The 27,062-nt window shown below is 38.1% G+C and overlaps 6 protein-coding genes across 16 annotated transcripts; 5 read left to right on the top strand and 1 right to left on the bottom strand.

Annotated features, from left to right (window-relative positions):
* The first annotated feature begins 183 nt into the window (after positions 1–183).
* On the top strand, positions 184–9,229 carry LOC133693592 (histone-lysine N-methyltransferase ATXR7). Of its 8 annotated transcripts, none has more exons than XM_062114830.1 (21): positions 184–590; positions 853–1,050; positions 1,167–1,707; positions 1,828–1,944; positions 2,040–2,354; positions 2,449–2,766; positions 2,850–3,164; positions 3,295–3,795; positions 3,962–4,403; positions 4,502–4,630; positions 4,716–5,137; positions 5,217–5,339; positions 5,504–5,584; positions 6,155–6,208; positions 6,301–6,452; positions 6,538–6,584; positions 6,674–6,727; positions 7,232–7,291; positions 7,445–7,646; positions 7,790–8,863; positions 8,936–9,012. In XM_062114830.1, exons 2-16 carry the CDS (start codon positions 872–874, stop codon positions 6,557–6,559), a joined length of 3,711 nt encoding a protein of 1,236 aa, XP_061970814.1. In that variant the 5' UTR covers positions 184–590; positions 853–871; the 3' UTR covers positions 6,560–6,584; positions 6,674–6,727; positions 7,232–7,291; positions 7,445–7,646; positions 7,790–8,863; positions 8,936–9,012. The 8 variants fall into 8 exon arrangements, with proteins under 8 accessions (XP_061970814.1, XP_061970819.1, XP_061970820.1 ...); XM_062114831.1 differs by having other exon boundaries at positions 187–327; positions 487–590; positions 7,790–9,229; XM_062114833.1 differs by having other exon boundaries at positions 187–327; positions 510–590; positions 7,790–9,229.
* Positions 9,230–12,345: 3,116 nt separating this feature from the next.
* Positions 12,346–16,217, top strand: LOC133694712 (uncharacterized protein At1g76660-like). 4 transcript variants are annotated; one of them, XM_062116381.1, is made up of 3 exons: positions 12,346–13,280; positions 14,270–15,362; positions 15,808–16,217. In XM_062116381.1, exons 1-3 carry the CDS (start codon positions 13,227–13,229, stop codon positions 16,017–16,019), a joined length of 1,359 nt encoding a protein of 452 aa, XP_061972365.1. In that variant the 5' UTR covers positions 12,346–13,226; the 3' UTR covers positions 16,020–16,217. The 4 variants fall into 4 exon arrangements, with proteins under 4 accessions (XP_061972365.1, XP_061972366.1, XP_061972363.1 ...); XM_062116382.1 differs by having other exon boundaries at positions 12,350–13,280; positions 14,273–15,362; XM_062116379.1 differs by lacking the exon at positions 12,346–13,280 and adding an exon at positions 13,302–13,535.
* A 931-nt stretch (positions 16,218–17,148) lies between these two features.
* LOC133694713 (probable calcium-binding protein CML31) lies at positions 17,149–18,329 on the top strand. The gene has a single exon (XM_062116383.1). The coding sequence runs from the start codon at positions 17,599–17,601 to the stop codon at positions 18,190–18,192; it is 594 nt and encodes a 197-aa protein (XP_061972367.1). The 5' UTR covers positions 17,149–17,598; the 3' UTR covers positions 18,193–18,329.
* LOC133694715 (uncharacterized) lies at positions 18,172–19,503 on the bottom strand. Its single transcript, XM_062116384.1, has 3 exons — positions 19,383–19,503; positions 18,842–18,936; positions 18,172–18,732 (listed from the first exon to the last, which is right to left on the bottom strand). Exons 1-3 carry the CDS (start codon positions 19,501–19,503, stop codon positions 18,406–18,408), a joined length of 543 nt encoding a protein of 180 aa, XP_061972368.1. The 3' UTR covers positions 18,172–18,405.
* A 247-nt stretch (positions 19,504–19,750) lies between these two features.
* LOC133694711 (uncharacterized) lies at positions 19,751–22,753 on the top strand. Its single transcript, XM_062116378.1, has 9 exons — positions 19,751–19,924; positions 20,120–20,347; positions 20,482–20,603; positions 20,766–20,826; positions 20,935–21,075; positions 21,245–21,352; positions 21,539–21,767; positions 21,862–22,107; positions 22,405–22,753. Exons 1-9 carry the CDS (start codon positions 19,751–19,753, stop codon positions 22,485–22,487), a joined length of 1,392 nt encoding a protein of 463 aa, XP_061972362.1. The 3' UTR covers positions 22,488–22,753.
* Positions 22,754–23,934: 1,181 nt separating this feature from the next.
* LOC133694710 (protein LYK5) lies at positions 23,935–26,508 on the top strand. The gene has a single exon (XM_062116377.1). It carries the CDS (start codon positions 24,291–24,293, stop codon positions 26,253–26,255), a length of 1,965 nt encoding a protein of 654 aa, XP_061972361.1. The 5' UTR covers positions 23,935–24,290; the 3' UTR covers positions 26,256–26,508.
* Positions 26,509–27,062: the final 554 nt, after the last annotated feature.

A 27,062-nucleotide genomic window follows, 5' to 3' on the forward strand; every position in this document is an offset into this window, starting at 1 on the left:
TAAGTTTAAATTTTGAATCAGTATTAAAAAAATTTATAATTTTTTATTTTATTTTCTTAACAACGCTTGAAAAAAAAAACTTAGTTTCTATTTAGTATTTACACTTAATGATACCTAAAAAAATATCATAATAAAAGAAAAACACTCTTTTACTTGTGTATATATAAATACGGAGGCTGGATTGAAGCAAAATCTCTGATAATAGCAATAACAAAGATTAAAGAAAAATGTTGGGTGTTGCTATAGTGGGTGCGTGCGAGCGAGAAGATCTTCTTGTCCTCCGGTAGCCCAACCCTAATCGCCTTCAAACAACGGCAGCGCCACCAGGTGAACCTGCCGCCGACTTAACCTTGAATTACATATTTTTCTCTCGGTCCTCTTTATATTAGGTTAGGAGATGATTTTGTTTTTCATTGAGATCAAAGATTTACAATCGGCTGAGCACATAATTTACTGTTCATGCTCGTTCGCTCCTTCTCCACGGAGAATCTTATCCCTTACTAATTTAGCTGGTGCGTGCGAGCGAGAAGATCCTCTTGTCCTCCGGTAGCCCAACCCTAATCGCCTTCAAACAACAGCAGCGCCACGAGGTAAACCTGTGCCGACTTAACCTTGAGTTATCTACTATTCTTTCGGTCCTCATTAGATTAGGTTAGGAGATGATTTTGTTTTTCATCGAGATCAAAGATTTGCGATCGGCTGAACAAATAATATACTGTTCATGCTCGTTCGCTCCTTCTCTGTGGGTAATCTTAACCCTAACTAATTTAATATTACATAGGATCTCTGATCATCCATCTTGTTTTATCAATTTATTAATGTCCAAGCTTATTAGGATCTGTCCTAATCCAGGTGAGGTCTAAGGAGAAACATGGTCTCCTCAACACTCCTCCTCGAGCAAGAAGACGATTTCCCTTTCTCCTCTAGAAAGAGGCTGAAGATTTCAGATTTTCAGCACCAAGAACAACAAGATGCATGTATCTCCATTGGCAACTGTGATGACGTCACATTCATGCCGATGAACAACGCAGAAGAATGCTCATTCAATGGGTATTGCGTTACTCTCAATCGTTTTCTTTTTTCAACTTCTTGATTTTTATTTATCTAATTGTTTCTCTGGCTGTCTGTGTCTGCCACTGCTGCTTCATTTATGATGAAATATTTAGTTCAAATTCCCTACCAGAGATGAGTTGCAATTCTAATGGAAACAGTGATGGTATTCCTGAGTTGTCTATTACGGGCAGGGCTTCATACCAGGGAAATAGTTGTTCTGGCTACTTACCACCTGCTTTTGTTAGTGGATGGATGTACCTTAATGAAAATGGACAAATGTGTGGTCCTTATATCCACCAACAACTGTACGAGGGCTTATCTACGGGTTTTCTGCCTGAGGATCTTCCTGTTTATCCCATTGTAAATGGAGCATTGATCAATCCGGTTCCTCTCAAGTACTTCAAGCAGTTTCCTGACCATGTTTCCACTGGTTTTACATATCTTTCCTCTGGTACTTCAGGCACAACTATGCCAACAAATTATTCCACAGATTTGGTGGCATATAGGCAATGCGTTCAGTATGCTACTCCAGTCTCTACTTATTCTGTTGCAGAATCGGTAACTGATTCTTGTGTTCAACACCATACTCATGGCTCCAACCAACCAACCCCCAACCCTGAAGCAGCTGACTATGCTACACCAGTTTCACTTGTGGTACTGTAATTTTTTTTCCTGGATGGTCGCGGGTTCATACCTCTTTCCTTATCTCTTTCCCTTCCTGGCCCTTCCAGCTCACTTCCACCTCTGAAATGCTTCTCTACTTTTTTTTCCCAGTCAGGTGAGGATTCCTGTTGGCTATTCAAGGATGATGAAGGGAGGAGACATGGGCCACATTCTCTTATGCAGCTTTATTCTTGGTATTTGTATGGATATCTTAAGGATTCTTTAATGGTAAGCAGTTGCCTCAAACTTGTTCAACCATGTTTCTCACCATATAATAAATTTTTGCATGTATTTTAACCATCGCAGTGCATTTCATTTGGCAGATATATCATGCTCAAAATAAGTTTAGACCCCTTCCTTTGCTATCTATTATGAATGCTTGGAGATTGGATAAACCTGAATCTTTCTCCAAGACTGATGCAAACACTGAAACTGGCTCATCTCTGAGCTTCATGTCTGTAATTTCTGAAGAAGTTTCCTGTCAACTGCACTCTGGAATATTGAAAGCTGCTCGTAGAGTTGTATTAGATGAGATAATCAGCAATGTTATTTCAGAGTTTGCTAATACAAAGAGAACAGAGATATATCATAAGCTTGATAATCAGGCTGCCATAAGTTTTTCTGCAAATGGTAGAATGGTAATGCTTAGAAATTCTAGGGATTTTATATGTGCTTGAATTTCTTCATGCCTCTCCATGCCCTACCTCACTAATGTCTTCATATTATTTTCAGTCTCAATTTGCCAGTGAGATGGATTATTCTATTGCCAAGTGTGAGGCCGCTGTCTGCAATTATAACCCTGATCAGGCATGTGTTGATGAGTTGTCCACGCAGTTACTGAGAAGTACAAAATCTGTTGGTAACATCGATGATTTTTGGGGGTCTTATGCGGTTGTTTGTAGATTTCTTTCTGATTATTGCATGGAAGTCCTGTGGAATGCTGTCTTTTATGATACCATAGCAGAGTATACAACTTACTGGAGAAAGAGCAAACTTTGGTTCAGTCATCCATATTTGTGCAAGAAGATTGAAGAATTACCCAATAAACCGGTATGTTGGGAGTTTATTCAGGTTTCCTTTTTCCTAGTTCCATGTATTTAAAAAATCTGAAACAGTTTTAAATGGTTTTGCAGTATTTTTCTCGTCAAGAATCTCCTGCTAGTAGTGTTGACTGCCCTCCTGGTTTTGAGCTTCTCAAAACTGAATCAGATCGTACTGCACCATCATCTATTGGATCTTCATGTGCCTGTATGGAAGAAAAGCCATGCAAACAGAATATCCTATCGCTCAAAGAGTGTCCAGATGATGACATGAAATGCTTCTTAGAAAGTGTAGCAAATGAGTTACATAAGTCCACAAAGGTGTCTTTGGCTGAGTATGTTGAAATTCTTGTGGAAGAGGAAATGAATAAATTAGTTAATTTTTCGGAGGAGAAGAGATTAAATGAGGTAACATTAAGGATATTGTGCTCTCTCTCAATTTTTTTCCATCGCGGTTAAAGAAAATAAAGGGATCTTGATTGTGGTTGTCAATTTGCAGCTTTATCTCTATTGTTTATGCCTTTTACTTCTGCTGCAGGAAACTGTTAACTTTTCTATTCCATTCAGCCAGGCAAGTGAGTATGGTTCTATTGAAATGAAATATGAGCGGATGATTGATTCCAACCAAATTTTGGGCAAGATAAATTTTTCTGGTGATTCTCAAAGTTCTCTACAAGCAGAAAAATCATTTTTTCCATTTCAATCTGGGAATGCTATATCCAATGTTCTGGCAATTGCTTTTGAAAGAACACATGCTTCTGTTGACAATGCAATTGATGTTGAAAACATCGATGAGCTACCACCTCCTGGATTCAAAGATAGTGCTATTTTCCCTCCCACTATAAGTAAATTCCAACCTTCAAAATCACTTGAATCGACTTCCAAGAATGGAGCCTATGTTGCCATTGCAATGTGCAAGCAGAAGCTGCATGATGATGTACTTAGTGTTTGGAAATCGTTGTTTGTCAATGATGTTCTTCATCAATTTCCTGGATTATGCTGTACTTCAAAAAAGCATACTGAGCCTGATAGCAATGAGGTAGGGATTTGTTAGTTTTGACTGAAGTTCTTTTATAAGGAAAATAATTCAGATTTTACATCTATTGCATTTTTGTTGGTTGCTGTATTTTGATGGCATGCCTTTTGGAATTTTGAAGTGTTTAGATTCTTTGAATTGATGTGTATATCTGTTTTAAAAAATTTAGGAAGGAGCATTCAAATTCACAGAAGGGTCAAGGAAATTTCACAGTCCAGACTCTTCAGTGTTGTCATTGGTTTCAAGTAAATACACATATCACCGGAAGAAAAAGTTGGCAGGAAAGAAGTTGGGTTCATCTTCTCATTCTACTACTACAGATGCTGGGTTGCAGAAACGGCTCGTGGAGAAGTCAAGAAAGCAAAACTTTCTTAGAAATGTCTCTGAGAATATAGTAGTTCAACCTGTAGGGACTCCTAAGAAGAAGGAAAGAATCAAGGGCCAGGCTGAATCATCTGTTAATGGTAGGCCTTCAAAAGCCACTTTCGCTGAATTACCTGTTAATGCCAGGTCTTCAAAAGCCACTGTTAGAAGCACTGTAAAAAGGGTTCAATCATTGCCCAAAAATGCTGGTCATCGGAAAGCAATGAAGATTGCACAAGCAGTTAATGGTATGATTCTTTCTTAAAACTTCTTGTTTCTTTGTAGATGAAAAGCCTTAAAAATCATGAAGTCATATAATTTCAACTGTTAATGATTTATTATTCAGATGATAAAGTTGCCAAAGAAGCCATAAAAACCTCAAGAGAGAGGGCTGGGAAAGTTTTTGATTGCAATGGCCGTGATGTTGAAATTGAAAATGCAGAGACTACTGAATGTTCTAAGAAGACTCTAAACAGTAAGAAATGCTATGATTATGTTGTGTTGTGCATAAAACATTTTTCTTTATCTCCTTGTTATTGATTGTTTCATCTTGTGTATAGCAAAGAAGGTGTCAAAGTTGAAAAGGAAAAGCACAGTAGATGGTGGATCTGTATCACATCCTATGAAGTTTCTAAAAGTAGAAAACAGTGCTATCAAGCAAGCAGCAAGTAGACAGGTTTCAGTTGGGAAGACAAAGTCCAGTAAATCCAGGACATTAAATCCCTGCCCTATATCTGATGGTTGTGCTCGGTCTTCAATTAATGGTTGGGAATGGCATGCATGGTCAATTAGTGCTAGTCCTGCTGAAAGAGCTCGTGTTAGGGGAGTGCCACACATTCATGCCAAGTATTCATTTCCCGAGGCATACACATCTCAGTTGTCAAATGGCAAGGCCCTTTCTGCAAGGACTAACAGGGTGAAGCTTCGCAATCTTGTTGCTGCTGCAGAAGGTGCTGAGCTTTTGAAAGCAACACAGTTGAAGGTAATTGAAAAATGAAGCTCATCTATGAACTGCTAGTATTATGTTTTTTCAAATTATAATTATTTCATGTTTCATTTAGGCAAGAAAAAAGCATTTACGTTTCCAGCGAAGCAAAATACATGACTGGGGTCTTGTTGCTCTTGAGCCAATTGAGGCTGAGGACTTTGTAATTGAATATGTTGGTGAACTGATTCGTCCACAAGTAAGTTTGACTTATTTTAAATAATGGTTGCAGTGTGTTAACATAATTTAATTGTAATTCCTAAACTTGCCCCCCATTCTTTTGAGCTTTTAATTATTCATTTTCTTTTGCTATTTTCTCTCAATTTCATGGATGGCCTTTCATTGTCTTTCTACTTTCCACAGATATCTGATATACGTGAACGTCTTTATGAGAAGATGGGAATTGGCAGCAGTTATCTTTTTAGACTTGATGATGGTTATGTGGTAAGTAGATCAAATATTATGTCATGTCTATGATTTTGCTACCAAATTTCAATTTTGTGATTTTTTAAGGCAATTTTTTAGCAAGAAGTGCCCTCTTTCCCAATCAATTTATGTGACCATATGTTGAGTTAATGACCTATTCATGTGGACCAAGTCTATAATGCACCCCAGATCTCTGGTATACTGAACCCCCGGGATTTTCATATAGCTTTGTTTTCTTCCCCAGCAATGTTCATATTAATGGGCTGCCTAATGGGGCTTCTGGTTAAGGTTTGTTGGCAGGTGGCATCAACTGTTGATTACAAAATCTAAAAACCTAATTGGAGATGGATGATCTTTTTAAGACGTGTTTTCATGTTATTTTATTGTTGCAAAACTGTGCTTCAATTTATTTCTGGCATGTGGTCCCTCTAGTGAATACTACTGTTGTATGCAAACCACAAAGTTTATATTGGGATTGGAGGGCAACTATGACCTGCTGTTATCACCATTGAATTTTCTTCTTTGATGCTTGTTATGAACTATGAGGGCAAATAAGTTATTTTTGTATGCCCTTCCTAAATTGTATAGGTTGATGCCACAAAGCGTGGTGGGATTGCAAGATTTATAAACCATTCTTGCGAGGTAGGTACATAAATTATTTTGCAGATGATTTCATTTACTAAAATTGTTGTTATTTATCAATTCTTATGATATGAATTGACCGTCATATGTAGCCCAACTGCTACACCAAGGTTATAAGCGTTGAAGGTCAGAAAAAAATTTTCATCTATGCAAAACGCCATATAGCTGCTGGTGAAGAAATTACTTACAATTACAAATTTCCTCTGGAAGATAAAAAGATACCTTGCAACTGTGGTTCTAGGAAGTAAGATGTGACTATAACTTTGTTATCTTGTTTGTGTGTTCTTCAAGTTTGATCTTACATTTAATTCAACGTCTTTTTTGTTCAGGTGCCGGGGATCATTGAATTAAGAATTATCCTGAGATGCCAATTATTGTAAGCGTAGTTTTCATTATTGTTTGTTATGAGACATGAATTTTGTTCATTGCCTTCTGATGTCATATGATCTATGTATTATTTTGTAGGCTGTATTTTAGAGTTTTGTCTCACTTTGCATGGTTGACAGAATCAGTATATAGGTATGTTATCTTATTGATTTATCTTCAATGCATGTGTATAGTTTACTCAATTAAATTTGTTCAGTTTAGCTGCTACTTCTTTTTTCTCTTTCACCTCCTACTGCATCTGATTAAGATCTACTGTAGGATACAGCTGATGTGGCTATTATTTTTTTTCTTTTTTTTGTAATCCACATGACAGATAATTGCCCCATGGATGATCACATTTTGTAAAATTAAAAATAGGACATAAATGCAAATTTTATATTATTTGAAACGTAGGGGACAAATAATGGATTTGCAGTAATTTAAAACTGGAATGATTTCTTAGTTTACAATTTTTTTTCCTTTCAAAACTGGAATGGGGAAATTTTATCTAGCTATTTCATTTCATGTTTTAGCAACTGAGAATTTAGCAATTCAGTTTTTGGTTGTAGTTTGATGCTTTTGGAAGAGCTGGGATTGTTTTCTTGAGATTTGAAACCCTTCACAAACTGTTTCTTGAAAGATTTCTTTGGTGTTCAGATGAGATGAATGGGGGTGCAGACTAGCAGCAGAGAACATTAGCATGGTTTATCTTCCATTGTATGTTTCTAATTGCTGATCACTTTGTGTACGAGTAATTTATAGCACTCCTATTTTCGATCACTTTACAATTTTTTCTTGGCATCCTTTTCTGGTTAATGAACTAATTTTGAGATCAATAATAACTTGGAATGTTACATGTGATACCTGCAGTTTGTCTTGCGTGAGTTTAGCTTGTAGATGTGAGGTTGATAAGTGAAAATTCAGAAAGCAAATGTGAAAACAAGAAAATATGTTGGCATTAAGTAAGGCACGATGGCATATCCCCTGGTTCCAAAGTGCTATTTGAGGATGAAGTCTGGACTTGAGGACAAGCAACTGGGAATGGCTGACGGCTAAAGGAAAAAATAAAATGGTATCAAGGCATCTTGAGTTCAGTCGCTTTTATATCGTCAATTGACACCAAGAATCGGTTAATTTTGCCTCTTGGTTTATCTATTGAGAGGATGATGCTTTTTGTGCATTTCAATCATTGATTGAATTATTGTGTTGTTTCAGGCTGTGAATCGTAGGTATTGATAAAAGCTGGATGGTGTGATTGTGGAGATCTTTCTATGTTGAATTCCCCTCCCTACTAGTCGAAGATGAATTAGTGACCTGTGCATTCTTGTAGATCTCTCTTCTGCAGATGAGTTTCTCCTCTTAGAAACACCAAATCAATATATTGTTTCCGTACTTTACATTTCTGGAGTATCAATTTGTTGTACAGACATGCATTATTTTTTTTTTATTAATTCAATACAAGTGAAAATATAATATAGATGATGAATCTTGTGAATAAATTTAATTTTTTCTTCTATTGGTAACAACGTTAGTAGGCGATCACTGCTTCAACATGTTTTTTTGTCGCAAAATTAAATTAGAGAAACAGAAGAGTTTTTGGAGCATGTGGTGCTTACGCCCATTGAACCAAATATTGACTACAGGAGGGACCTGGTCATCAATGGACTAGCTGTCAGTTGGTAAAATATTTTTCAAGGGCATGGTTCTCAGCTTTTTTTCAGTCATTTCAATACTCATGAGTAGCCATTTTGAGGGCTGACATGAATCCTGCTGCATGATGGAACCAATTTTAAGTTTCGCTTTGCCATTTGCTGAATCCTACCGGTCTTTGTGCCTTGACTAGCGAAGTTGTGAGATAAAAACTGACGCCACCCTAGCAGTCTAGCTTTTAGATTATAATTTCTAAATATTTCAAGTCACCGTCATGATGAGAGTTCCATAATTTTACCAGGTAAATGGAACATCTAGGGTTGAAAGACGCTGAAACCAAGGGAAAAATTGTTTAGGATTTATTGGTCACAATTTGAAGATGTGGTTAAAAGTGGCGATGCACCAAAAAGAGATCAAATGGGAATGTTGATGACCAATGTCCCACGATAATTTGGTTGTTTAATATTGAAATATGTGCCTTTGGTACATGATAGTTTCATGCAACAGCTTTTCTTTGGTGTTGGGTAAGTGTTTGATTGTTCATCATTTTCCTTACATTTCTTTTTGGCTGCAGGAGTGCATCTGGTAGAGATTCACTGTAGCTGCTGGGTTGGGGCGGAGGTTTCCTTGTGCCCCCTGGTATGTGTCTGCTTCTCCTCTCCTATGTATAAAAGCTAACGCCAGTGACCACTACTATGTTGGTTTGTGCAGTTATGGAAGGTACCAACCAATGGCAATTGCTAATTTGAAAACAATTTATAAAATCATGGTCAGACTTCATGCATATACATACTTCTCTTATAATTAATTAGTGCAAGTGTCGAGAGCCGGGGTTCTTTAATTATTTTTTAAACCAAGTTAGGCTTGACTAAAAGTTGTTTTTTTAGGCAGACATTAGTTGATGGGTTTTTTTTTTGACACTTTGTAACCAAATCATACGAGGAATTCAATTGATAACCATTACAAAGTTTGAAATAAAATACTAAACCAAGGAATTTAATTTAATTATATTTTTTGTGATACATTTAGAAATGAATTAAATTAGTAATCTTAATCATTTTGCCTTTAATTTCGAAATAAATATTTTTGTTTAAAAAACATTTTTTTTACAAGCACTTTATATTTATTTTAATGATATAAAATATAGATATTTTAAAGAAGATATAAATGGATCTATTTGATATTAATTTTTTTTATTATATATATATATATATATATATATATATATATTTGTTAAAAAAAGTTCATCCAAATTAATCTTTTCATTGAAATGTTGAGAAACAAATTCCAGAAATATTTCAAAAAAAAGTCTTTAACATTTTACTCAAATCAAGTTTAAATAGATAAATATGAAATCAACACAAATCACATTACTAAATAGACAAGTTAATGACGAAGAATTATAATTTTTAGTTCTAATAATTCAAAGATCACCGGATAAAATAAGTTTTTGACAATTGTATAAATAAGTTTGTGAAAATTATATAAATGTTAGTTTTAATGTTCATGCTTAACTTTAACTCCTTAATAAAATACGATCAACCCCTCTGTTTTACTAATTTTTTAATGAAAAATATTCCAATAAAATCAGAATGATCTATAAGCCACACAACCGCATCTTTATTGAATACTCGCCTTGTATGTTTCTTTGTTGCACATTTATGTTACCTTCTAAAAATAACGGATGCACCAGTGAATTTGGTTTGCTCTGTCGAGGTATTTTAGGAATTTTCTTGGTATTGTTTACAATATGATCTCTTGCTGAGTTTTTTAGAATCCTAGTCACTCTGTAAACATGAAGAGATGATGGGGTTAGAACTTGGAAGAAGAGAAGGAAAGAGATGGTGGGGGGTTTTGTAAAAAAAAAAATATGGTTTGTGTTGTTAATGGTATTTTTTTAATATTGTTTTTATTGTCAATTCCAAAGAGAAATAATGTAGCAAACCCGCTTATTTGCTTTTACATGTATTTTAAAAATTGAATTCTATTCGGAATTCAAATCCATACCCTAAAACAAAAATTCCAAATACAAAAATTGATTCAACACTTGAATTCAATCCGGGTTCACAATTAATAATTAGGTGACCTAGTAGTTAGCGGAACAAGAGAATTGGATCGCCACGACAGATGAAATTGGCCGCTATTGTGACGAAGTTGGGGGGCTAATGTGGCTTCTTTTATTATGAGACATTTTTTAAAGCTCTGAACATTTGACTTTCTTGCAGCACAAAATAAGGTGACCAAGTGGTTCAGTGGTTCGAACACATTGGGAAAGCCCAATATACATGGTTTTTATTTTCGTGTTGTATTGGTGTAATGTTAATAATGAATGCTAGCAGATATTGGCAACGAGGACACTCCTTTTCTAGGTCGCCACCTGGTGTCCATTGCTAGGATTAGTTCCAATGCGAGATCAAAAGGAGTACATAGGTTCGAACCTACAGTTCGGTGTTAAAATAAAGGAGAGGAGAGGATTTTAAGAAAGGAGAGGATTTAAAATACATTAGTCTGTTCCATCATCTACAGTTCGGTGTTCCTCGCACAATGTTTGCTGCCCATTTTAATAGCACAAAAGTAACTCCGCCTGTGTTGTTTCATGGTTTGTCATTGCACATCACAGCCGGTCCCAAGCCCGGACAAAGGAGGAGGGTGTGGTTAATTAATAGATTATGAACCTTGCAACAAAAACATATGCATGCTTTTCACTAGCCTCAAAACTTGAATCATGGTTCAATTGGATTTTAAAAGATGATGTGTTATAACTTCAAATGACTTGGAAAATGAACAAATTTGTTAGGAACAATGTCAGGAAAGCTAACAATTTTAATAAATCATAGTTAGAAGTTAGTGTTTCTAGGCTTTATTCATAATATGAATTAAGATAACATGGTTTTGATATTACAAGTTGGATCAAAATACCTAAAAATGCTTTATGGGTTTTTTTTTTAACTCTTCTTCCGGTGGCTTGAGAGAGAGAATTGGAAGGGTTGAATTAATTTCCCTTTATTGGAGTTGGGGACTTGAGAAGACTGGAAGTCTGGAAGGGTTCAACTTTTGTGTGATTAGGGGTTTGTTTCGTAGCCTTGAAGATCGTAGCGTTGTGCAAGTGATTGCCACGGTGATGATAGCAGTGCAAATCTGGTCTTTTAACTATTTTTATTTTTTTTAAGCAAATATGGTTTTTAAGTTGAGATGTCCTACCCTTCGTTGTAATTCATCGTTGTAGTGGGAATGTCGAGAAGCTTGTGCTATTGCTGAGGCCACAATCCACAATATAAGAGAAGGAATAACTATAGAACAAGCCAAAGATTGTTAAAGCAGAAACCTTTTTGTGGCCCCCAAATCTACTGATAATAAAGGAATGTTGTGAGTTGAGAGAGAAGAAACAATTGGGGTGATATTGATATATATAATCTGCATGTTTCTGTGTTTTTGACAGGTAAGTAGTGCTGATTGGGTTTTTTTTTTTTTTTTTTTTTTTTTTTAAGGAATGCGTAAGTGAAGATGGTGTGTAAAAAGCTAAGCTTAATTCAAACTGAAGATGGTGTTCGGTTTTGGTTTCAGATGAGAATCGTAAGCAAATGCAGTGCCAAATTGCCAAGGGAGAAAGGGGCAAGTCTGGGCCAAAATGGAAAAGAGAGCGGGGCTGGGCCTGGGGGAGGTCAAAAGCAAAACATGCAAGCACGGGATATTGGTCCCATGCGAGGTGGGCCAATGTCCATGAACCCCACATCCATAAGCATTACCATACCACCTCTAACTTCAATGTTCTTTTTACTCTCATTATTTTATTTTACCTGCATTTAACTCTTACTCCCCTTAGGCCTTGGCTCTTTCTTTATTTTATTTTTTTATTTCCTGGTTTCTTTTCTTTTAAACCTCTATTCCCTCAAATAAGTGGTAAAAAAGGCCGATCGTCTCTTTTGAAGGATAGCGCTGAGGCGCCTCCACTGGGACGGCGTCCTTTTCATTTATTTTGTGTAAAAAAAAGAGAGAGAGTAAAAATAGGTCCGGTGTCGTAAAAAATAATAATGATAGTGATACTCACGTCTATTTTTTTCTTTTATTATTGTTGTTGTTAAAAAAATAGAAGAAGAGAAAAGACGAAAAGCATATTACAACTTACAAGCATTCATCAACAAAAGAAAAGCATACTACAAGTCTATGGTGAGGGGTGAGGGAAAAGTGAGTTTGTCTGGGTCTGTGTTTCTCCCTTGTTAAAATCAGCAGAACAGCATCTCTCTTCAATCACTTCAATCCTTTTCGCTTTCTTTTCTTTTGTCTTGCCTTGTCTTTCCCTTTATTGTTTTTATCTTACTAAAGAGCAAAACAAAAAAAAGAAAAAAGAAAATCTTTTTGACAATTAAATAAAGGAATGCTAGATTATTAGTAATTTTGTAGTACTTTCATTTTTTTTCCAGTTCTCTCTCTCTCTCTCTTCCTTCCTTCCTTCGTTATCTCTTTGGTCCTCTTTCTTTACACTTTTTTTTTTTTTTAATTTCGAGTGTGAGTACTATGGATAGAAATCTCTGGGTTGAGGGTAAAATCTAGAGGGTGTCAGCATCTAGGTTTTGGCGGCGGCGGCTGTTGGTAGCAGTAGTAATGGTATTGATGGTAATAGTGTGTTGAAGGGAGGAAAGAAAGGAGAAAGAAATGTTGTTTAATAGTAGTATTTGATTGAAAATTGATCAAAATCTAATACATATAAACTACGTAGTATATAATATAGTATAGTACAGTAGAGTACAGAGAGGAAATATGAAATGTGTGCGAGAGAGAGAGAGAAAGAGACAAAGAGAAAGTGATATTTATTTGATAGGGTGAAGTGAAGTCAGCGATCTTTCTTTTCTAAATCCACGACCAATATTAGTAATAGCAACTTGCAGAAGAAGAAGAAGAAGGAAGAAGAAGAAAGAGTGTGTAGTGTGTAGAGTTGAGAGTTGAAGTCAAAGGTGCAACTAGTAGTAGTGGTGGGTGGGTGGGTAATCTATCAGACTCGGTTATGGGGTCGGAGCAGAATAGATTCCCTCAGCAGCAACAGCAGCAGGAACAACAGGCACGTCTTTCTTTTTCTTTCTTTCAATTTCCAGTAGATCTGGATCTGATGCCTCTATACCATCTTTCTCATAAATGCCTTTTGCCTTTCTTTTTGTTTCAATCTTCTTTTTCTTTCATTCCTTCCTCAGATGAATAGATAGATCTGTAATCTTATTTTATTTGTTACTCAATGCTTATCGTCTTCTTAATCATCGAGCAAATGAAATTTTGCAAATCATATGTATCGAATGAAAAAAAGAGCACAGATCTGATGGTAAGGACCATCTTTATCTACTAATTGTTTTCATTATTGTATTTCCAGATCAAACAAACAACACATGCTATCACTATATCACTAACGTCATCGGATAGCCTTCCTTTCTCTCGGATTATTTTGTTTAATTACCCTCAGAAACCATGTATGATTAATTTATTATGTTCTATATATATACACGAAGTTTCTCCATTTGACATTGTGATGCGTGCGGTTGGAGATGCTACTCCACCCCACTTCATGTTTTTTTTTGGTTTTCATTGCTTGAACATGAATTTCATCTCAAATTATGGAATAAACTTGTATTTGAAAAATGCTACAACTTGTAACTTTTCTTAAACCCACCTTTTTTTCTCTTCAAATTACAACCGCAAAAGCTATCACAATGCCAAACACAAATTGCTGGTCACTTTGATGAAACTGTAGTACCAAGTTGTGATGAAGCTCTTTTTCCCGCATCTTTTAATTTTCTGGGTAATAATGTATAATAGAATTGGATCAATTAGAAAACTTTATCTTTTGATTTTTGATTTTATTTTTCATTTAGTGATGTGATAAATACTATTCATGTATGTATGTGTGTGTACAAGGTGATTCTATATCTATTTCATTTGAATTTTCCTTTTGAATTACTCGCTACACAAGCTCTTGATTTCTAGCATTTGGATTTGATTTTCATTTTTCACATTTGCAATTTGCCATCTAGTTATAATTTGTCTTGACTGTATATTTAGCAGAGCAAGAGATGGGGAAAATGCTGGGGGGCATTGTCTTGTTTCAGTGTGCAGAAAGGTGGAAAGCGCATTATGCCTGCATCTCGTATTCCTGAGGGCAATGCATCAGCAGCCCAGCCAAATGGACCTCAACCTGTTGGCCTAACCAATCAAGCTACAGCACTAGCTCCGTCACTTCTAGCTCCCCCATCTTCACCAGCCTCATTTACAAATTCTGCTCTCCCATCAACTGCTCAGTCTCCTAGCTGCTTCCTTTCTGCTAATTCACCTGGGGGTCCTTCATCCACAATGTTTGCCACTGGACCTTATGCTCATGAAACCCAACTGGTTTCTCCTCCTGTCTTCTCAACCTTCACAACAGAGCCGTCTTCTGCTCCTCTTACACCCCCACCAGAGCTGGCTCACTTAACTACACCCTCTTCCCCAGATGTTCCTTTTGCTCAATTCCTTACATCATCTAGGGATCTCAAAAGTGCTGAAAAGAACAATTACATCGTTGCATCTGATCTTCAAGCAACATATTCACTCTATCCTGGAAGTCCTGCAAGCAGTCTCAGATCACCAATTTCTAGGACTTCAGGTGACTGTTTGTCAGCATCTTTTCCCGAACGAGATTTCCCCACACACTGGGATTCGTCAGTTTCTCCCCAAAATGGAAAATTTTCAAGGAATGGACCTGGCAGGCATTTTGGGCCCGAGACTGCCGGTGCCTCCATGGTGTCACAAGATTCAAATTTCTTCTGTCCTGCTACATTTGCACAGTTCTACCTGGACCATAACCCACCATTTCCTAATACTGGTGGGAGATTAAGTGTTTCCAAGGATTCGGATGCTTATCCTGCTGGTGGAAATGGACACCAGAACAGGCATAATAAAAGTACCAAGCAAGATGCAGAAGAATTAGAAGCTTACAGAGCATCCTTTGGGTTCAGTGCTGATGAGATTATCACTACTCCTCAATATGTAGAGATTTCTGATGTAACGGAGGACTCATTTAGCATGACTCCTTTTACTTCAACCAAACCTACAATGGAAGAAAGCGTGGAAGCCTTGTCTCCAGATGAGGGCCAAAAAGCACATGCAAACTATGAAGGTGAATTCTCTAACTTTGTTTCTTGTTCTGAAAATCATGAAAAGAGAAAAAAATTGAAATCTCAGAACAGTGGCATTGAAATGTAACTCGACCTAGGTTCCCAAGTATCGTTTTATCTATGTTTTCTCGACAATCAACTATTTGATTATGTTTTTCCAATTTGCTGTTCGATGTTCTAAACTTTAAAATGTAGTGGGGAAAGCTCCTGTTAGAAAGATCTGTGCCTTCGGGTGGATAAGAAAGGGAGCGTGGCAAGGGATATTCTCGATGATATTGGAATGTTAACGCCAAGGCTTTTGTTCCCTCATGTCTGTGAACAGAGCACCTTCATCTCCTCACATGTCTCTGTGCTTTTATTTGCAACTATAATGCTGTGACCATGTACAAAACATCCATTTTTTTTAAGATGTACTCTCATAGTCATCCTTTGTTGTATTTAACTCAGATCCCAAAACAAGAAGGCAACCTGGGAATATATCTGGATCAAGAACACCCGGCAACCATGTTGTGACTGATGATGGCATATTCTCAAAGATGGCATCATCCAAAATTAGCCGGAAATATCATTTGGGATTATCGACCTCTGATGCAGAAATTGACTACAGAAGGGGAAGAAGCTTAAGAGAAGGCAAAGGAGATTTTGCATGGCATGACTAGAGTAGAGAAAAGCAAGCTGCCTTGTGTTTTCCATGTGTATTAAATTGAAGGTTTCTTTGTCATCCTCCTCTGTTTGCGTTCCTGTGACAGGTGGCATGATCTAACCTGTGATCTAACCTATTCTGTCTTCCCAGCTGCTCTTTCAGGTGTGTGGCCTGGTATCTCTGATTGATGAGTGTATTGCTTTTGTTCCTAAAATTCCACTTCTCTATAAGTTTTTTTTATATATATAAATATATGCGATGCCTAATTATTTACACTTAAGAGGTGGTGAAAATGCAATTTTCATCTCAAGTGAGCTTCGGTGTCATGTCTTCTGGAAGATCAGTTGAGCAATAGCAACCTTCTGGTGGATATCTTCATCTATCATGTGTCGAAGAGATCTGTGCGTATCGTATGATTAGCTTTTTATTTGATAATATGGAAAACGAGGCATCAATCAGCGATACCTGATTATACACGAGGGTGGTGGCAGTCGGTTTACGGCAGCACAATCTTGGTATCGATTTTTTTCTTCTTTTTGAATTTTTAATAAAAACAAAGGTCTAGGTAAATGAATTATATTTTTTTAATCCAAAAACTTTGCCTTTACTTGGCAAAGAAAGGAAAAGGCATTATTCCTTCCATCTCCTTTCTCTGTGCTAATTGTTATCACGGAAAAGTCATCAACGTGACACGAGGAAGTAGTGGATTTGTTGGGGATTTTATTTTTTATAGGGATTTTGTTTCGAATATTGCAAGCAATGGATTGTATTGCGGACTCTAAACCCAAGATTGTAGCAATATATTAACAAACTAATTTTATCAACGAAAAAAAATTAATGAACAGGAACTTATAATTTCAACCATAACTTCCAGAAATCTGTTTGAGGAAATGAGGAGTGACGAGCGAGGTGTTTTGCAGAGGCAATGCGTGACGAAATATTTAGAAAATTATAATTCATTTACCTTGCTATTGGTAAATTACTACCACTGGATTCGTTCCATATTTTCCTTGCTTGCTGATGGCCATCATGCTCCACAAGCTTATTAAATAAAAGTAAAAAAGCAACACGTGTCAATTAATCAGGATTCAAGCCCGTCCAGTCCTATTAGATATTTTTCCGAATAGAAAATTCCAGAAATCCCCAGAACTTGGAAAATGGAGGAAATAGAAGTCAAGAAGGAGGAAGGTTCCGCCACGCGCTGCCTTGCCGCCCCTGGAACTTCACCTATTTAAGAAAAACAAGTTGCCTGGCCAAGCCAGCCATATTTTATTGCCCAACAAATACCGTGTCCTCTCTCTCTCTCATCCATTCGTGTCTTTCCGCCACGTCTGACACCCGATTGCTGACCAGATCAGGCCATCAATATCCCCAAGAAACCAAACTGATATATATAGCCATCACCAATCTTCTTTCAGAAAACCCAATACAAACAACAATTTCTCTCTTCTCCATCTATCTAATTCCATCTCCCGTTTCTTCCTCTACAACTTATACTCGAGTACGCACGCACGCACGCACGTACTAGTAGTTAATTAGTTGAAACCTCAAACCACCTATCTGAATATCTCTATATATTTTACCTGTCTGTTATCATGAAGTCACACTTAGTTTCATCCTCACCTTCATCTTCACCTTCCGGCAACTCATCTCCTCTTGCAAGATTACGGCGTAAACTATCTCCCCGGAAACCCGACAATAACCACCCAGTTTCTCTTCCAGCTCCCACAAACGTTAATAACTCGACTAGTGCTATTAATGTAATTGGAAACAACCAGCTCCAAAGGGTCTTCAATTACTTCGACGAAGATGGAGATGGAAGGATATCTCCTGCTGAGTTGCGGAGCTGTATTACTACTGTTGGAGGTCAGCTTTCCATCGAGGAAGCTGAGGCCGCCGTCAGTTTCTCTGATATGGATGGAGATGGGTTGTTGGGATTCCAGGATTTCCAATGCTTGATGGCAGGGAGTGCTTCAGAGGAGGAGAAGACAGAAGAGCTCAGACAGGCTTTTGGAATGTACGAGACTGAGCCTGGCTCAGGCTGCATCACTCCTACCAGCCTGAAAAGGATGTTGAGTCGACTGGGGAAGTCTAGGTCCATCAACGACTGCAAGGCTATGATTCGTACCTTTGACCTTAATGGAGACGGCGTCCTTAGCTTCCACGAGTTTTCTGTCATGATGCGCTAGCCCAATATTCTCATCCATGCCCTGCCCTTGTATATACATTCAATTCATTTGTTCTCGTTCAAGTGCTTAATTATTCATTCTTTTTCTCTACACACATACTTGAATTTTATCAACTTTAAGTTCATTCGGGAGATCAATATCTGTTTACTTGCATGCATTTATTCTTCGCAATCTTATTGCCTGCTAAACTTAGAAATCATTTGCCACCCAATATCACCCTGAAAATGATGAAGTACTAACAGAGAACGAAAATTTCTGCTGCTCCCATATTTTCCACCTACTTTTCACTTGGCCCCTCTGTGAAGGGGAAGCAGTTGATCCCCCAGCACTATAATTCATCTCATAAAGCATTGCCATCGCAATAGTAAGCAAACCATAAGAATAGAAACTTGGTAAAAATAGCATTACTTTTTGCAATCCCTCGAGTGGGAGGAAAGAAACCAAAATGATAAAGATGTATGTAAACATATATAAAGGAAACCTGGAGTGAAGTAGAGGACAACTGACCTTCGAGGGTATGCTTCCAAGGGCAGATCTTCCCTGAAAACATAGACACATGTATGATATACTATCTATAAAGGAAACCTGGAAGCAAATACACAACCTAAATAATAAAAGTAAGAAACAAGGTGGGTTTTTTTTTTTTTACTTCGGGAACAATTTTGTTGAGGAAAGTCTCAATGTCGTCTCCAACATCAGAGTCGTAATTCTCATTGATAGTGAGAGAGGCGCTTGTTTGATGCACTGAGATGATATAAATATATGTAAACATATATAATTCAATCTGCATTCATCAATTCAATAAATAAAAATTGTGTGATGCACTGAGATGATATAATTCAATCAATAATAAAATAAATCTATTCTTCGGTTTCTTTTAGAGCCGTAAAATTAATCTTAGCCGAATATCTATATTAATAAAAAAAATAAAAAAACAAAACAGAGAGAGAGAGAGGTGAGGAGAAATTTTGATTCACTTGCAAAAGAGATGAGCAAGGCCGCACTTGAATTCTGACAAGTCACTCCCAATTTCATTCAATATCTACACGATGCATAAATTTTTGAATATATTCTTGCTAACAAACTACTCCCAAGTAAAATTTCGATACAAAGAAAAAAAGAAAACCTTTGGAGTAATAAGATGACAGCCACGGCGATGTGGGGGTAGAGTAATAGTCTTCTGAGCCTACCTGGGAGCAGAAGCAACCATGGAATCGGTGAAGGGAGGCTTTGCTGTGTAGAGGGAGTTGACACGGAGCAGCGGAGGAGGAGGCGAGGAGGAGAAGAGCATGGAAGAAGCGTGGAGGACATGATTTGTTGAAGAACAAAAAAAAAGGCCCACAAATTTAGTTGGTGATGGATATTAGAAGAAGCCCAAGCGTACAAAATTAATTTTATTGAAAGGTTTAATGGGCTCCTTAGTCCATCACAGGCCCTGTTTCTGTGGCTGCCCTTCTCCCCGTCGTCGACATTTTTCGATATGTCTACTCGACGGTGCTTTAATCTATAGTATCTTTTATTAATACAACAGTGCTGCTAATAGTAGTAGGAGTAATAAATGGGCAAGAGGAGTCGGTGGTTGTGGTGGATGGTGGTGGCTGTAGGTGTAGTAGGAGTGGTGGCGACAGGCACAAAGAGCGGCGCGGGGGAAGGGGAGGGAAAAGGGAAAGTATTAGAGCCTCTCGTCACCAGAATTGCCTTTGGATCCTGCGCCAACCAAAGCGCTCCTCAGGTAATCGTAAGCTACAATTTCATATTTTGCTTTTCCTTCTCATCATCATTCGACACATCCCTTCACATCACCTAAAGATAGCTCACTCACTGTTTCCTCTTACTCTTCTCTCACCCATGGCTGAATATTACTCACACACACATATATTCACTCCTCGTCAGTCAATCAATGATATTATTGTTATGCAATTGGCAGCCCATTTGGAATGCCATAATTGACTTTGATCCCCAAGTTTTTATTTGGCTGGGAGACAACGTTTATGGAGACACTAAACGTCCTTTTAAGTTATTTGGAAAGGAAAGGACTATTGGGCCTTGGAAGAATGCTCCTAGGTTTATCCCTTCCTCCCCAAAGGAATTGGAATCCAAATACCAGAAAGCTAAGAGTAATCCCGGTTATTCTCGTCTTCGACACACTACACAGGTACCACCTACCTACTACTTTCCTTACACCTCACCTCACCTTATTTAATACGATCAATCTTCACTCTTCATGTAGTAATAATTTCAATAGTAACTAACGATCCTCTCTTCACACTTGTCTTACCAATATTGCAGGTTATTGGTACCTGGGATGACCATGACTATGGATTAAATGATGCTGGAAAAGAGTTTGGTGGTAAAATCACTAACCAAAAGCTTCTCCTCGATTTCTTAGACGAGCCTCAAGACAGTCCTCGGTGATTAAGTCTTTTCCTTTAAAATTCCTTATCCTTTCCTTTTGTTTTCACTTGTATCAAGTTATGAAAAACTTGATCATGCTGCGAGTTTGTAAATTATAAGCACCCTAAAATGCTTAGATGGCCAATTTAATCATTGTTTCTACGTTATTATATTTATAGGCGCAACCAGGAGGGTGTATATACTTCATATATGTTTGGCCCAGTGGGCAGACAAATCAAGGTGCAAAAGAGAATGCCTTCACATACTTCCTTAGTCCTCTTAGATATGCAGTTCAATTGTGATTTTCCTGGGGACGAACTCATATCCTTACTGGCCATTTTTCTTTAGGTCATCCTTTTAGACACGAGGTACCACAGAGACCCTTTGCGCAGCGATGGAAGTGTCCTGGGAAGTTCTCAGTGGACATGGTTAGAAAAGGAGTTGAACGGACCGAAATCAGCCATTACCATCATTGGGTCTTCAGTGCAGGTATTGTAGGGTTTTTACTGTCTAAAAATTATCAGATTTGGGATTGAATAGTTCTATATCCATGCACAAGGAAGCATTGATGCGAGCACCCATGCAAGCAAGCTGTAGAGACATATTTTGTCTGTTATTCACTGTTAATCCTGCAATCTCCGTTTCCCCCATAATTCAGGTTATATCAAATCTTTCAGCAACCACTCGCCCATTGTTTTCTTTGGAGTCCTGGGGACGTTTCCCAAAGGAAAGGGATCGTCTTTTCAAATTGATAGCAGATACTAAGGTAATAGCCTTTAATTATCGCCGCAATGCATATCCCTGAGGAAACGAACTGCTTTCAGTAGCACTAATGATCTCGAGTGTATTAATAGAAGCCGGTGTGGAGCATTTGATTTTTTTATTCCAGAGAGTAATAAATGCCTATTATCTATGCGCATTACATGTTTGCCATTACTGCGTTCCTGTGCAGAGAGAAGGTGTCTTCCTCATCAGTGGAGATGTTCATTTTGGAGAAATTTCTAGATATGACTGTGCTACTGGATATCCACTATATGATGTAACTGCAAGTGGGCTTACACAAGCTGTTGAGAAAGCGGTCCCACATGTATTTAGTTTGATAGTGAGATTTGTGGCATGGCTGACACCAACGACAATGAGAGTGATCAGCACAAATTGCAGATTCAAGTCATGCACGTATGGTAAGGAGTGGCTTTTTCAGGTTTCTTTTATGATAATGCTTCTGGTTCTATTTTTAAAGCGTTTCTTGGTATATCAACTGTAAATTTCTTTTAGGTCAGCCAAATTTTGGAGCAATTGAAATTGACTGGAGCACAACCCCAGTAACCTTGAAACTTGAGGTCAGGGACATCGTAGGGTACCCCGTCACTGGTGTAAAATTTCCATTAGTGGAATTGCAATCACGTGGCTCAGTGCCATCAGTTAAAGCAGGGGAACATCGAAGGCATTGCTCCCTTGAAGTTAATCTGCCATGGATGATCAAATATCGCCTGGCAATTTTATTCTACTGTTCTGTATCTGGTATGCTATCTCTCATACTAGCAGCATCCATATCCTGTTCATCTCATATGAATTTTTCTCATTGGTAGAAATTTTTTGCCCGCATGCCATTTCATGTTGAGTTATTCAAATGGGTTTTGAGCCTTGTATTCCATGCTGAAATCCCTAATTTTGAACCATTTTATTTTAGTTGGATCAATGGATAGCCAACTTTTTCAATCTTCTTGCTGGCAATATACAAAAACGAAGTGGAGTATTCGGTTATATTATATTCTTGCGCTCCATTTTATTAATTGTTATACTATTTGTTTGTTGCAGCATTGCTTCTTGCTATGATTGGGCTGGCTTATGCAGCCACATTAGCCTTCAGACTGTTCCTCCACAAATGCAAGCTAGATTGAATACGCCTTGGTGGAGAGGATAAGATTTAGGATACAGGTTCTTGCCATCGTGGTGCTGATATCAAAGACTCACAAATGGGTACAATTTTTCAACCTCAAATTCGTGAGCTTTTTTTTTAGTCTTATTAATGTGGATTCCATCTTCTACTGGTTCCATGGCTCTACATTCTACATTTCACTGTCATAGTCGTCCATTGAACAATTGCTTATAACAAACATGTAATGGGTTGTTTAGTCTAACAAAGAATTCCATTCCTTTTTTGTTATATATATATATATATCGCTAGGATGGCAACCACAATTCCATCCGAAGTTCGCAACTGTTACTTCCTAATTGGGCGATCCTAGGAAGTAACAGTTGCGAACTTTGGATGGAATTGTGGTTGCCATCTTAGCGATACACACACACACATGCAAGTTGGACATTTTTTCTTTTGCCCGGGGGTAGTGGTTCAGGTAGTTCAACCGCTAGGACCTTTCCACCCCCTCAAGGCTAAGAGCTTATTTGAGAATAGCTAGCTTCAATTCAATTGCAAAGATCACATTCCGCAAAAGGCGAAAGAAGTGATTTAGCTTAGAAGCACCTCTTGATAGACGCATGGGCAACCCTTGGCAACGCGGTGTCTTAAACTTGTATCTATCTGTGTTTCGCCAACAAAAACATAAAAAAATAATGATTTTGTTGTGGTGCGCACCGCCTTGCCAAATAGTGTTCTAGTGGTAGAGTGGTCGGCTCTTAACTGATTGTAAACATTTCTATCCATCGTTCTGAATTCTAACCTCGACCAGCCATGATAAGGCTGAATGGAGTAGAATCCTAGGCTTGCTCGACAATGAATTTAGATTTACCAAGTTACAGTTAATTGTATGTTTATTTATTGAAAAGTAGTTTTTATAAAAAATAAATTTTTAAATAATTTTTAATGTTTAATAGTATTATAAAAAATAAATTGGGAATATTTTTTGAGTGTTTGGAATTGGTATGAAAAACAACTTATTAATGTTTTTTTTTTCAGGTTTATTAAGAATCAAATTTTATAGATAAAAATGTTTTATAAGGATGAAATTGAAGAAAAAAATAATTTTATAAATTATTTTAAATAAAATAAATAATAATTAAAATAATAAAGATAAAAATTGATGAAATTAAAAAAAATATAATTTTATAAATTATTTATATAAAATAAATAGATATTAAAATAATATGAATTAAATTTGATAAAAAGAAATTTAATTTTTTAAAAAAAAAACGAAGAAGAAGAAGACGACAATTCGTTTTGATTAAGAGTTAAGATGAAAAGAAGTTTATTGCGTGTTAAGGTTTAGCAAATTCTCCGAGGACTTGGAAATATTTTGTTCGACAGGAAAGAAGGGTGGTGGGTCAAACTACGGAATAGTAGCAGCAAAAGCTAACGCGTTTATATTATTGACTTGCCTGTTGATCCCTAATTTCCAAGCCCTCTCTCTCTCTCTCTCTCTCTCTCTCTCTCGCCCCCCAGTGTTAAATCAATTCAAGACAATGACAGTTTAAGACCAAAAACCACGCCCACGACTGCTATGCCTATCATCCACTCTCCTTCCTTGCTTTCCATGTTCTCGGAATCGATATCCATAGTCAAAACCAAAACCAAAGAAAAAAATTATCTTCTTGCTGAAACTAATTCTTTCCACCCGGATCCAATCAACATCCTCCACCCCCTTGTTAACTATATATTTATTATTCAACCACAGAACTGATTAATTAGTGAATTAACAGATCTTGAGTTGCTTGATCCATCCATCCCTCACCTGAACTCCTGTTCCATGGACTTTCTTCTACTGTATCTGTATGTGGTGCTGCTGCTCTCACCAGCACTAGTACAAGGGCAACAAACCTATGTAGCCAACCACCAACTGGACTGCTACAACAATGCCTTCAATGAAACGACCAAGGGATTTCTGTGCAACGGAGTTCAATCATCATGCCAATCCTACCTCACCTTCCGATCCATGCCTCCCTACAATTCTCCTGTCCTTATTGCCTATCTCTTAGGCGTCCCACAATCCGCCACTCTCATCGCCTCCATCAATAACCTCTCCTCTGACACTGCCACTATTCCCACCAACACCCAGGTCGTGGTTCCAGTCAACTGCTCCTGTTATGCCCGTCAATATTACCAGCACAATTCCACCTATCAGCTCAAGGACGAATCCGAAACCTACTTCAGCGTGGCCAACGACACCTACCAAGGCCTCACCACATGCCAGTCCTTGATGTCTCAGAATCCCTACGGCGATCGGAATCTGTCACTCGGTCTCACTCTCCAAATACCCCTGAGGTGTGCTTGCCCAACTTCCAACCAGAATGCTTCAGGGATCAACCACTTGCTCACCTACATGGTCACTTGGGGCGATTCCATCTCTTCCATTGCCCAGCTGTTTGGCGTTGACAAGCAGAGGGTACTTGATGCAAACAAGCTGTCTTCCTCCAATATCATTTTCCCCTTCACTCCGATTCTGGTTCCTCTGCCCACTGAGCTCACCAAAATTGAACAGCCATCGGCAGCCCCTCCGCCTGCCGCACCATCTCCGCAGACTCCCAATGTTTCCGTTGGGGGTTCTTCCGATCACAAAGCCTTGTATGTGGGTGTTGGGATAGGAGCTGCTTTCCTCATTCTTTTATTTGCTGCGTTTGGATTTCTGTTTTGGCACCGCAAATCTCGTAAGCAACAGAAGCCTGTCTCCACTTCAGAACCCGAAACGCTGCCATCAGTCTCTACTGATTTCACTGTACTCCCAGTCTCCAACAACAAATCTTGGTCTCTCTCTTCTCATGACGCCCGATATGCTATTGAGTCCTTGACTGTCTACAAATACGAGGACTTACAAGTGGCCACCGGGTACTTCGCCCAAGCTAATCTGATCAAGGGCTCGGTTTATAGGGGATCTTTCAAGGGTGACACAGCCGCAGTCAAGGTCGTGAAAGGAGATGTCTCCAGCGAGATCAACATTTTGAAGATGATCAATCACTCCAACGTCATCAGGCTCTCTGGTTTCTGCTTACATGAGGGCAACACTTACCTTGTTTATGAGTACGCCGACAATGGCTCTCTCACTGATTGGCTTCACTCTAACAACATATACCGAATTCTTGCTTGGAAGCAGAGAGTTCGGATTGCCTACGATGTGGCTGATGCCCTCAATTACCTTCACAACTACACCAACCCGTCCTATATCCATAAGAACTTGAAGACCAGCAACATTCTTTTGGATGCCAACTTGAGAGCCAAGGTTGCTAATTTCGGCTTGGCAAGAACACTGGAAAATGGCCAAGATGGTGGACTGCAACTGACAAGACATGTGGTAGGCACTCAAGGTTATTTGGCCCCCGAGTACATCGAGAATGGAGTTATCACCCCGAAATTAGATGTTTTTGCTTTCGGGGTTGTGATGCTGGAGCTCTTATCTGGGAAGGAAGCAGCTGCTACAGCTATTGACAAGATTGCAGGAGACGACTCGCTCTCTGTAATGATAATGCGTGTGCTTGAGGGGGACAATGTGAGAGAGAAACTCTCTGCCTTCCTGGACCCTTGCCTAAGAGACGAGTACCCCTTGGATCTAGCTTTCTCAATGGCCCAACTGGCTAAAAGCTGTGTCGAGCATGATCTCAATACACGACCTTCAATGCCTCAAGTTTTCATGATGTTGTCCAAGATCCTCTCGTCTTCGTTGGACTGGGATCCATCCGATGAGCTCAATCGATCTAGGTCTATAGACAGTGGCAGGTAGATAAATAATAGCACGTTTGAATTCACATCAGTATTAAGAACATGAAATAGCAGGTAGATAGAGCACAAGGCTACTTCTCACATATCAGTGAAGCCATTACGTTTTCTCAGACATGCCAATGTTGTTGGCATTAGCTATTACATTTTATCAGACATGCAACTGGACACCTGAAATGTACTTTCTTAACGCAACATGTTCCCAAGAGTGTCATTGTCACTGTCTTCTTATTCTACTTGATTTCTCGAGCTTACAACCCGTGTACAATTTTCCTAAGGATACCAGTTACCAACATCTACTCCAACCAGTTATGCTTTTGGCCATGAACAAGGGAATTCCAGGTTTTAAAGGAACATAGTATAATAACACATTGCAGTTGTTAGTTAACATAATTTACAACCGTGCAATTGCTCCTCTTGAGCTTCTCCAATGAGTAAAACCCAACCTTGAGGTTCTAGCATGCTGTAAGTACATTACAATCGTTAGGTTTTTTAACCAGTAGGATACAACATGATACTATAATTTACAGACTATTCGACTAATGCTGGTAAACAATATATTTATATATATGACAAAAAAAAACCGGAGGGTGAAACAAGTTCTACTAAGCCATACAATGCAGGATTTTGCCTCTGCACCATCCTTTCCAAACTAGCATCTTTGAGCATGGAACTCATTCCGTAAGCTTATGCAAAATTTTCCAATATCTCAAAGAAGGAGGATTTGCATGGATTGCCCGGAGAACCCATTTAAGTTGGCTTTGACAGAATTCCACCCTGGATGGAGATTTAAACCCAGCTTCTGAATGTC

The sequence above is a fragment of the Populus nigra genome, chromosome 5, assembly GCF_951802175.1.
Source record: "Populus nigra chromosome 5, ddPopNigr1.1, whole genome shotgun sequence".
Lineage (NCBI taxonomy): Eukaryota > Viridiplantae > Streptophyta > Magnoliopsida > Malpighiales > Salicaceae > Populus > Populus nigra.

What these genes read in the sequence shown, in the direction of transcription:
- LOC133693592 (XM_062114835.1), top strand. Translation starts at nt 872, where the DNA reads ATGGTCTCCTCAACACTCCTCCTCGAGCAAGAAGACGATTTCCCTTTC. An exon ending in ATCTTAAGGATTCTTTAATG is followed by an intron (nt 1,945 to 2,039) that starts GTAAGCAGTTGC and finishes TTCATTTGGCAG; the next exon opens with ATATATCATGCTCAAAATAA. An exon ending in TGCAACTGTGGTTCTAGGAA is followed by an intron (nt 6,453 to 6,537) that starts GTAAGATGTGAC and finishes TTTTTTGTTCAG; the next exon opens with GTGCCGGGGATCATTGAATT.
- LOC133694712 (XM_062116379.1), top strand. Translation starts at nt 13,452, where the DNA reads ATGCTTATCGTCTTCTTAATCATCGAGCAAATGAAATTTTGCAAATCA. An exon ending in AAAAGAGCACAGATCTGATG is followed by an intron (nt 13,536 to 14,269) that starts GTAAGGACCATC and finishes CTGTATATTTAG; the next exon opens with CAGAGCAAGAGATGGGGAAA. An exon ending in AGCACATGCAAACTATGAAG is followed by an intron (nt 15,363 to 15,807) that starts GTGAATTCTCTA and finishes TATTTAACTCAG; the next exon opens with ATCCCAAAACAAGAAGGCAA.
- LOC133694713 (XM_062116383.1), top strand. Translation starts at nt 17,599, where the DNA reads ATGAAGTCACACTTAGTTTCATCCTCACCTTCATCTTCACCTTCCGGC.
- LOC133694715 (XM_062116384.1), bottom strand. Translation starts at nt 19,503, where the DNA reads ATGTCCTCCACGCTTCTTCCATGCTCTTCTCCTCCTCGCCTCCTCCTC. An exon ending in ATGGTTGCTTCTGCTCCCAG is followed by an intron (nt 18,937 to 19,382) that starts GTAGGCTCAGAA and finishes ATATCATCTCAG; the next exon opens with TGCATCAAACAAGCGCCTCT. An exon ending in TCAACAAAATTGTTCCCGAA is followed by an intron (nt 18,733 to 18,841) that starts GTAAAAAAAAAA and finishes CTATGTTTTCAG; the next exon opens with GGAAGATCTGCCCTTGGAAG.
- LOC133694711 (XM_062116378.1), top strand. Translation starts at nt 19,751, where the DNA reads ATGGGCAAGAGGAGTCGGTGGTTGTGGTGGATGGTGGTGGCTGTAGGT. An exon ending in TCATTGGGTCTTCAGTGCAG is followed by an intron (nt 21,076 to 21,244) that starts GTATTGTAGGGT and finishes CCCATAATTCAG; the next exon opens with GTTATATCAAATCTTTCAGC. An exon ending in ATTCTACTGTTCTGTATCTG is followed by an intron (nt 22,108 to 22,404) that starts GTATGCTATCTC and finishes TGTTTGTTGCAG; the next exon opens with CATTGCTTCTTGCTATGATT.
- LOC133694710 (XM_062116377.1), top strand. Translation starts at nt 24,291, where the DNA reads ATGGACTTTCTTCTACTGTATCTGTATGTGGTGCTGCTGCTCTCACCA.